The 10,069-nt window shown below is 40.5% G+C and overlaps 2 protein-coding genes across 2 annotated transcripts; one reads left to right on the forward strand and one right to left on the reverse strand.

The window, feature by feature from the left end:
* Nucleotides 1–512: 512 nt before the first annotated feature.
* Nucleotides 513–6,832, forward strand: LOC120006395 (aquaporin TIP1-3). Its single transcript, XM_038856421.1, has 4 exons — nt 513–664; nt 5,606–5,651; nt 5,850–6,100; nt 6,196–6,832. Exons 1-4 carry the CDS (start codon nt 578–580, stop codon nt 6,568–6,570), a joined length of 759 nt encoding a protein of 252 aa, XP_038712349.1. The 5' UTR covers nt 513–577; the 3' UTR covers nt 6,571–6,832.
* A 1,103-nt stretch (nt 6,833–7,935) lies between these two features.
* LOC120006621 (F-box protein At2g39490) lies at nt 7,936–9,734 on the reverse strand. The gene is made up of 3 exons (XM_038856721.1): nt 8,921–9,734; nt 8,678–8,836; nt 7,936–8,382 (listed from the first exon to the last, which is right to left on the reverse strand). Exons 1-3 carry the CDS (start codon nt 9,713–9,715, stop codon nt 8,056–8,058), a joined length of 1,281 nt encoding a protein of 426 aa, XP_038712649.1. The 5' UTR covers nt 9,716–9,734; the 3' UTR covers nt 7,936–8,055.
* Nucleotides 9,735–10,069: the final 335 nt, after the last annotated feature.

Consider the following 10,069-nt stretch of genomic DNA (forward strand, 5'->3'; position numbering starts at 1 on the left):
ATTCGGATCGGTCATAATTTTGGTGTCCCTAATAAAACCTATATTACCACATTGGTTAAACTGTGGCTCACTACCGCCGAACTACGTATATCAAACCACAACCCCTCTCAACATCAAAACACGATCAAAAACCATTTACGTCACCAACACCTCCCTGCAGATTTTTATTTTGAATATTCAAAGTCGGTTCGCTTAATTACAAATCCTCGCCACCCATTTCGCGGCGATCGCGATTCGAAACTAACTCAATCGACAAAGTGGGTCCCCCCACGTCATCCCGTCGGCGATTAAAATCTACTCTTCGCCGGTTCTGCCGAGCTACAACTACTTCACCACCACAAAAAACGAGTCATTTGCGGACAACACGTCCCCTTCATGAGCTGTAAACTCACCGACGTGTGGCCCAGTAAACTGTTCTCTAATTGGTGCGCAAAAAGTTTTATTGACCGGGTACCGGCCACACCGGTTCCATAGCCGTTATTTTCGGTATATATGGAGTGAAAACGCACTGCTAAGTCCCCCACTCGAAAGAAACTACCTGACGCAAAAAACAATACCGAAGAAAAGGTTCACCAAAATGCCAATTTATAGAATTGCAATTGGAACACCGGGAGAAGCCAGCCACCCGGATGCTTTAAGGGCCGCACTGGCGGAGTTCTTCTCCATGCTAAAAATACTTGGAGTTGAGAGTTTGTGAATTGAGAACTTTCATTCAATTTACCCAAGGATACAATCAGACATGAGTTATATACATAATACAGAGATATAAAATAGTACCGTTGAGTAAACGGTAGTAAGCATGATAAAGACAAGACATAAAGCAAAAGATATAGCTGTCCTCAACGGTAATAATCATGATAAAGACAAGACATAAAGCAATAGATATAGCTGTTGTATATAGACTTTGTTAGGAGGCTGCAGTAGTCTTTTGTAGATCAGTAGACTTTTGTAGATTACTAACAGTCTTTTGTACAATGGATTTGCCACTGGTCTCTATACGCCCCCGCAAGATTAGGGTGCCATCACGCAGACTTATCTTGTCCCGCAGACTAAGAAAACGCGACCGGGGAAGTGGTTTAGTAAGAAGATCGGCTAGTTGATGTTCAGTGAAGATATGCCGAACTGTGAATACTTGTTTTTGTACAAGATCACGTAAGAAATGGACATCAATAGCAATATGCTTCATACGTGAGTGTTGAACTGGATTCATACTGAGATGAGTGGCCCCAAGGTTATCACACAAAAGCAGAGGCGGATGAGTTAAAGAGACATGAAGTTCACGAAGAAGCTGAGTGATCCAGACAACTTCGGAGGCTGTGGCTGCAAGAGAACGATATTCCGCCTCGGTGGAGGAGCGAGCTATGGCCCTTTGTTTCTTGGAGCGCCATGAAATGGGATTGGAACCCAGAAAAATAATGTAAGAAGTGATTGAGGACCTATCATCGGGGTTCCCTGCCCAATCGGAATCAGAGAAGGCACGTAATATCGGAGGGCTGTTACTTCGAAAGATGAGACCGTGATGAAGAGTTCCTTTGAGATAGCGAAGTATGCGTTTCAATGTGGCCCAGTGATCCGTGGTGGGATGAGCAAGATACTGAGCAAGTCTGTTGACAGCATAACTTATGTCCGGCCGTGTAAGTGAGAGATATTGTAGACAACCAACCAATTGGCGGTATGAGGTTGCATCTGAAAGAGATGTGCCACTGTGTTGAGAGATACTGAGTGATGACGGAAGTGGAGTTTCAATAGATTTGGAACCAAGCATATTGGCTCGAGCAAGGAGATCATGAATGTACTTGTGTTGGCACAAAAACAGCTGGTTAGTGGTGCGAACCGCTTCAATTCCGAGAAAGTAGGACAGATCGCCAAGTTCTTTGAGAGAAAATTTAGACCCCAAAGCTCGAGTGACATTATGAAGAAAATCCACATTAGAGCCAGTTAGAATAAGATCATCTACATAGACTAAAATGTAAGCAATAAGAGAGCCAGAATGATAAATAAACAAGGATGTGTCAGCTTTTGAATTTGCAAACCCCAAGTGAAGAAGTGCCTTGCGGAGGGCAGTGAACCAGGCCCTAGGGGCTTGTTTGAGGCCGTAGATGGACCTGTTTAGTAGACATAAATGTTTAGGCTTCTGAGGATCTATAAATCCTGGAGGTTGTTTCATGAACACCGTTTCAGTCAAGTTGCCATGCAAGAAGGCATTGTTGACATCTAATTGCTTGAGCGGCCATCTATACATGACAGCCAACGATAGAACCAACCGAATGGTAGTGGATTTTATCACAGGACTGAACGTCTGACTATAGTCAAGACCCGGCCTTTGACGGAATCCCTGAGCAACAAGGCGTGCTTTGTAGCGTTGAATGGTACCATCAGGGTTGCATTTTATGCGAAAAATCCATTTTGAGCCAATTGGTTGATAACTTGGATCAGGAGGAACCAAAGTCCAAGTTGAGTGACTACGAAGAGCTGTAAGTTCTTCTTCCATTGCCTTGAGCCAGTGAGGAGACTTTAGAGCTTGATAAACAGTGTGAGGTTCTGAGGTCTCTGGAATAGGATGAAGTGTACTGTGGTCAAGGGATTTGGGTTTGTAAATATTATTCATTGACCTTGTAACCATAGAATGGGACCGTGTGATAGGAGTTGGGGAAATAGGTTGTAAAGAAAAGCCAGGAGAGGACACATTTGTAGGTGGGGACGTGGAGGGAGAGCAAGTGATTGGAGTTGACACTGAAGGTGGGAAAGGAGAGAGATTGTCAAAGTTAGTGGGTGGAAAGGTGGATATTGATGAATTAGTGGAGGGAGGAGAGAGAGTGGATGTTGAAGGTAGAGTAAAGCATGTAAAGGGAGGAGTAGATGAGGTGCCTTGAGACGTAGGAATAAAGTCAGATTGTTCAGAGTTGAAATTGTTGGGAGAACTGCCAGGGCATATATGTTCTCTAAAGAGAACATGTCTGGACAAATAGAGTTTACCAGTAAGGGGGTCATAACACTTGAAAGAACTTTGATTGGTTGAATATCCTAGAAATATACAAGGAGAGGACTTGGGTTGGAGTTTGTTGGTTGTGTATGGTTTCAACCAAGGATAGCAAAGGCAACCAAAGATACGCAATTTGAGGTAGTTTGGAGTAGAGTGAAATAAAAGTTGATAAGGAGACAGAGGTTTAGTGGAGGCAAGTGGTAACCGGTTCATCAAATACACTGCTGTTTCAAATGCAAAGGTCCAGAAAGTAGATGGCAAGTTGGCTTGAGAGAGTAAGGTTTTGCCCGTTTCCACCACATGTCTATGCTTGCGTTCAGCCAGTCCCACATGCTGTGGTGTGTATGGAGGAGATTGCATCCAAGTGATGCCAAGTTGATTCAAGGTGGATTGCAGTTTGACATACTCCCCTCCATTGTCTGTGTATAGAGTCTTTATTTTTACACCAAGTTGGCGTTCAATGAGTCTCTGAAATTGCAAGAACACATGCAAGACATCAGACTTATGAAATAAAGGAAATATCCAAGTATATCTGGTGTAATGATCAACAAAAAGCACATAATATTTATGGCCTGAAATTGATGCCATGGGAGTTGGTCCCCAAACATCAGAATATAAAACCTGCAATGGAGCATTGCTAGTTACAGTAGAGATACGAAAAGGAAGTCTATGTATTTTATTAATGTCACAAGAGTTGCACGTCAATGATTGACTAGGCGAAGAAGCAACAACAGATGATAAGTTTGCAATTTTAATCAGATAAGAGAGAAGTAATGCATTTGGATGCCCCAAACGTTTATGCCAAACATCTAAACTTGACTTCTGAGCAACCAATGCTGTTTTGGGTTGAGCAGGTTGAGCAGGTACAAACTGGTATACACCTTCAATGCATGGACCTCGAGCCAGCGAAGCTCCCGACCTCAAATCCTTAACAATAAAATAATCAGGATGAAATTCAAGCATGGCACGGTTAGATTTAGTGAATTGATGGACAGAGAGTAAGTTTTTTTTAAGCTTAGGCACACACAGTGTGTGATCAAGTGTGAAAATTGTGTTTGGAGTGTGCATATGACAAGTGCCTGTATGAGTTACTTGCAAACCTGTTCCATCTCCGATTTTGACCTCATCAGTGCCATCATATTCGGAGTTGATTGTCATATTCCCTAGCTGTCCCGTCATGTGATGGCTCGCCCCTGAGTCAACTAGCCAAGGTTGAACATTGTTGACAGCATGAGAACCATGGGAACTTGATGCATAGTTGGCAGTGGGCCTGGAATCAGCGGTAAAGGCCTTAAGTTTCCTACAAGATTTTGCTGAGTGGCCTGGTTTGTCACAGATTTGACAAAAAATCCTTGGTCTTTGCCTCTGTCTATGTCCTCCATTGTTAGAAAACCCAGATTGCGACTGATTGGAAAAGTGGGAGGAAGTTTGCTGATTTTGATTGGTATAGTTGTTGGATCTGAAATTTCCTTGCCTCTGATGAAAATTTCTCTGAGAGAAATTATTTCCATAGTTGCGCGGATCTTGATTGGATTGTTTTTGAGCAAAATTTGCAGCAGCTAGTAGTTGAGCTTGGTTTTGCTCAAGTCGTTGTTGATATGCCTCTTGACTCAAGAGTAGTGACCTGAGTGATTCGTATGAAATGGGGTTTTCTCTGCCATTGACAGAGTCCACAGTGCCTTTGTACTCAGGTCCTAGGCCATTTAAGACAAAAATAACCAGGTCTTCATCCTCCACAGGGTGACCTGTTAAAGCAAGTTCATCAGCTATTTGTTTTACCTCATTGAGGTATTCTTCAATCTTTTTGGTCCCTCGAAGAATTGTCACCAACTGCTGTTTTAGTTGAACAATGCGGGATCTGGATTTGTTTGCAAACAGAGTGTGTAACTTTGTCCATGCCTCCTTGCTTGTGGACACATCACCAAGTAGTGGAACTGTAGTTTCATGGAGTGAAGCAACTATAGCATTCAACAATAAGCTGTCCTGGCAGTCCCAGTGTTCCTGGTTGTCTGGATCTGAATCTGATGGACGGACAAGACGACCATCAACATACCCTAACAATTTGTATCCACGGAGGGCAGTCATGAGCTGGAGCCGCCAGGTGGAAAAATTAGTTGTCTTGAGCTTCAACGCCAATTGGGAGTTCGCATTGATGGCTATGATTGGTTTGCCATTTGTTGTTGTAGCAGTAGCCAGTTCATCCCCATTTAGAACTGTGTTTACAGTAGTCATGGAGGTAGAAGAAGAAGTGTCAAGAGCTTAGGTTGGAATTAGAACCTGCTCCGATACCATAAAAATACTTGGAGTTGAGAGTTTGTGAATTGAGAACTTTCATTCAATTTACCCAAGGATACAATCAGACATGAGTTATATACATAATACAGAGATATAAAATAGTACCGTTGAGTAAACGGTAGTAAGCATGATAAAGACAAGACATAAAGCAAAAGATATAGCTGTCCTCAACGGTAATAATCATGATAAAGACAAGACATAAAGCAATAGATATAGCTGTTGTATATAGACTTTGTTAGGAGGCTGCAGTAGTCTTTTGTAGATCAGTAGACTTTTGTAGATTACTAACAGTCTTTTGTACAATGGATTTGCCACTGGTCTCTATACATGCTTATCTTCGTTTTCGCCGGAGAAGGATCCGGCATGGCTTTCAGTAAGATTGCACAACTTTTAAATGTTTTTTCAACAATTCCAGCAACCCATTTGTCTTTCTTATTGTCACATGAATGTCTTAGTTGGTATTTGGATTTTTTATTGCATAATTCTCCATATCTATTACCAATTCTGCTTATTTTACAAGGCAAGTGAGTAGCAATTTCAAAGACTGAATTGGTGGATATATGTTTTTTAGACAAGCTAACAGACAATGGATCAACGACACCGGCTGGACTAGTGGCAGCATCATTGGCTCACGCATTTGCGCTCTTCGTGGCGGTGTCGGTTGGTGCAAACATTTCTGGTGGTCATGTAAACCCTGCTGTGACCTTTGGTGCATTCATTGGAGGAAACATAACATTGTTGAGGGGGATTTTGTATTGGATTGCTCAGTTGCTTGGCTCTGTTGTTGCTTGCTTGCTACTTAAATTCGCAACCGGTGGATTGGTAAGTTAATCCAATTCAGCGAACAACTTATGATCAAGAATGAATCAACACATCCAATGCCTAACACTTGTATTTGACTAATTGATCATGTGCAGGAAACATCAGCATTTTCGCTCTCATCTGGTGTGTCTACTTGGAATGCACTCGTTTTCGAGATCGTCATGACTTTCGGGTTGGTTTACACAGTTTATGCCACAGCAGTTGATCCAAAGAAAGGAGATGTAGGCACTATTGCTCCAATTGCAATTGGTTTCATTGTGGGTGCTAACATTTTGGCTGGTGGTGCTTTTGATGGTGCATCCATGAACCCAGCAGTTTCCTTTGGACCTGCTGTGGTTAGTTGGACTTGGACTCACCACTGGGTTTACTGGCTCGGTCCACTCATTGGTGCTGCTATTGCTGCCATTGTCTACGACAACATTTTCATTGGCGACAACACTCACGAGCCACTCCCAAACAATGATTTCTAAGGAATTCCATCCCAATAAAATTTCTGTTTTTGTCTCCTTGTTTAGATTGAGAGACTAAAACTGGGGTCTTAAATACAATTGTTGCAGTAGTGATGAACAAGTGGAGGAAGATCGATAGGATTTGTTGTAATTTTCTCTTACTTGGTGAAAATTTTTCTTTTGTTGAGTCAGTTGAATTGTCTCTTAATTTCAGTCATTTAGTTGAGAAACTCTTGTTGCGTAGTGCATTTTCTTTGGTAATGAGCAACCATCCAACCGAGCATGTCCTTTTGTTAGTTTTTAGAGGTGTTGGTTTCGTGAGAAGAGAAGAAACAGAGAGAGTTATGCACACAAGTGGACTTCTATATTTTCTTATCTCTTTTACACGGCAACTATATAAACACATACATACATAATTCTTGACCTTTCCACATACACAATTTAAGAACATTACAATTGCTAAACACATGGAAACAATATAAACCACACATTAGCACACACATGTGAGCACGCACATAAGCACACATAGGAAGCACGTATATTCCAACACCTTTGAATCGTTTAATGGGCATAAACCTCAGGCCTCTAGAACAATCCGCACCACGTTGATGATAGATAAGACTAGACCGAAACCCATGCGGGAGAATGAAGCTCTTAACCCTTCTCTGAAAGTGGTCTGGCCTACGAAATCAGAAAAATTCAAGGGAAATACTCCTAATTAGTTCAAACTCTCAATATTAGTGTCATCCTCTTTAAACTCAGAGATATAACCAATTGAGTTATTGTTCCGTGGTTGAGTAAAATTATAACACATAAAATATAATTATCATAACACACATGAGAAAGTTGTAGCATTGCCATTGAAACAGGGGACCTTGAAAGCAACTATATATTTTGATAGCACTAAGGGCAAATGCAATGGTGAAGTGGTATTGGGCCAACAAAGATGTTGTCTTTTGCTGATGTGGCTGTATTGTAAAATGTGTTTTGCTTATGTGGCTGTATTGGGATAAGTGTTTTGTTGATGTGGATGTATTGATATTTGATGTTTTGGTGTAGTTTTGTTGTGGATAATATGGAGGAATGGAATGTTGTTGGGTTGGGTGGAAAGAGAGAGTGTGTGGGAAGAAAAAGTGTATAAAAATTTGTGTTTTACTGATGTGGCTGTATTAGAATACGTGTTTGACTTGACTTTTTGTGTAATAGAGGTGGGACCGAGCCAACAAAAATGTTGGCCCAGCAAATCAATTCTCATTACATTTGCCCTAATCACATAATATGCTCATCACTTATTCATATGGATGACGTGGTCAAGATTAGAGATTTCATTTTAATTAGTTGAAGTATAAGATTAGTGCTTCCAGAAATGAGAATTGAACCCTCAGTTTGATTCATACAACAAGCCATCAATTATTATTTAGTATAAAAGTCCTAATAGAATGTGCACATAAAACATACTTTGCACCATTTTTTTTATTCTTGGTTATATCTAGTAAAAAAAAACTCCTATGTTTCTTCTTCAACAAACTTGTAGAAGCATTTCTTTGCCTTTCCCTTTAGGGGCAAGACCATTCGACTGTTCTCTTTGCACTGCAGCGTTGGCTCGCTAACCTTGATCAGTCGACGCAGTCGCTTACCATCTGATGCTACTAAAATCAGTGGCTCCACCTTCACAAATTCCCTCAATAAATGTTCTATTATTATGATTTCTTCATCTTCATTTTCAAATCCCTCCACTGTAATCAGCTTCAGATTGTCCAATTGTCTACCCCTACCAGGTCTGTCCGAGTACGTAGCAGCAGCGCTCGCCACCCTGTAGCTTTCAGGATCAATCTGCACAACAAGTAACGGACTTATAAAGAAACATATATTACCTTGACATTGATTCATAGGTTGATTGATTCATAGTATATTTGGATGAAGTAAAGAGTAAGGCTAACCCAAATAAGAGTTAATATATATGACTTTTGAGGGAAAACCTATATTGATGTCACTGTCTTTGCATTTACTTGAAGATTTTAATCTGAGATTGTGTATTTATATGTGAAGTTTTCTTTGGATTATTCAACATATGATACACCAGAAGTTAACAATAGAAGACACATAAGTTTAAGTCAAAGAAACCTACAGTAAAATAAAGTTTTTCAAGAGTGGGGCACAGTTTCAGGAAGGATACTAAGGCATCAATGCTGCATTGTTCCTTTGGGCTACCAATCCACCACAACTCTTTCAAATTGTAGAATTGGAACTCGGCGCGCATAGAACATAGCGCGGGGTGTATCAATTCCTGCAACAAGAAGATTTACTCATTCATGCCTTGTGAAATTTTTAAGTACAATTAAACTAAGCAAGCATAGATAAGCACACATACCTCAAACATCCATTCACATAATGCAAGCAATCTGACATTTTTTATGGTTAGTAAGACTGAATCAAAGTCACAACTCTTGAACCTGTTGCAGCCGGGACCTTTTCTGGCGTCGAGCATTGCCTCTGCCAGATTGAAATGATATTCGGGGCGAAGCCAAGGGAGTAGTCCTCGGTAACGAAAAGTTTGAAGCTTAAAGGACCTAATATGGACAGAAGTCAATTGATGACAATCAAAGATGGTTAAGCTTCGAAGCTTCGTGTCCGAGCCTACATACAATGACTGTAATCCCCTGCAGTCACTGATTTTCAAGTCTTCAAGAAACTGAAACATTGAAACCACAGAAGAAACAGCTTCACAAGTGAGATGATTCACTGATACCAGCTGAAGAGTTTTGACATAAAAGGTATTAAGGTCAGTAGGATTCTGGTGATTGAAGTCTAATTTCAAGCCAAACTGAGCAGGAAATTCTTGTCTATCAGACGAAAAATCGATATAAAGTTTGTCGTTGGAAATAATGATAACCGAGACCACACTGTCAGTTCCAAAATGGAACCGAAGTTTCCGATTATTGCACGGTTGGACATGCTCATTGAAGTTGCGAACAAAGCTAGAAATTGCAGCAGCAATATCGTGTCTACTGCCATATTGAACTAAAGTTGTACTATTCCATAGAAGTCTCCATCTTCTCGAGAGGAAAATGGTTTGTATTGCAGACTCAAAAGGGATTGAAGAGATGATGCGAAGAAGGATGTCATCTGGTAGGCCGCTAATCAAATCATCGGAATTCGCTTCCATGGTCAAATTCCTGCTCAAAAACCCAGATTAGTTTTCTTAATAGAAGAAACAGAAGGCATACATACATAACCAATAAGCAATAGTGCTAAGAAAATGTACATATTTTGCTTACGTACTAAAGTATTTGAAGTGTCTTGTACGAGACTGTCCTCCAGTTTTTGTTGGATTTGACTTCCTTTCTCTTTTCTTGATCGTGATCAAAGCCCTTTTAAAGGTTTGATCATGGAGTCGGTAAGATTTTGGGGGTTGGCAGGAGCACCTAAAATATTTTTTATGAGATAACTATATATATATGCTTAAATATGAAAAAAAAAATTTAAGTTATTTAACATAAATTACTCTAATAATCACAAT

This window comes from Tripterygium wilfordii, chromosome 9 (genome assembly GCF_013401445.1).
Source record: "Tripterygium wilfordii isolate XIE 37 chromosome 9, ASM1340144v1, whole genome shotgun sequence".
In the NCBI taxonomy this organism is placed as follows: Eukaryota; Viridiplantae; Streptophyta; class Magnoliopsida; order Celastrales; family Celastraceae; genus Tripterygium; species Tripterygium wilfordii.

Excerpts from the sequence above, each read along its gene's own strand:
- LOC120006395 (XM_038856421.1), top strand. The coding sequence starts at position 578 with ATGCCAATTTATAGAATTGCAATTGGAACACCGGGAGAAGCCAGCCAC. Across the intron at positions 665-5,605 it reads CACTGGCGGAGTTCTTCTCC|ATGCTTATCTTCGTTTTCGC; the intron begins ATGCTAAAAATA and ends TGGTCTCTATAC. Across the intron at positions 5,652-5,849 it reads AGGATCCGGCATGGCTTTCA|ACAAGCTAACAGACAATGGA; the intron begins GTAAGATTGCAC and ends TATGTTTTTTAG.
- LOC120006621 (XM_038856721.1), bottom strand. The coding sequence starts at position 9,715 with ATGGAAGCGAATTCCGATGATTTGATTAGCGGCCTACCAGATGACATC. Across the intron at positions 8,837-8,920 it reads TATGTGAATGGATGTTTGAG|GAATTGATACACCCCGCGCT; the intron begins GTATGTGTGCTT and ends TTCTTGTTGCAG. Across the intron at positions 8,383-8,677 it reads TTGAAAAACTTTATTTTACT|ATTGATCCTGAAAGCTACAG; the intron begins GTAGGTTTCTTT and ends CTTGTTGTGCAG.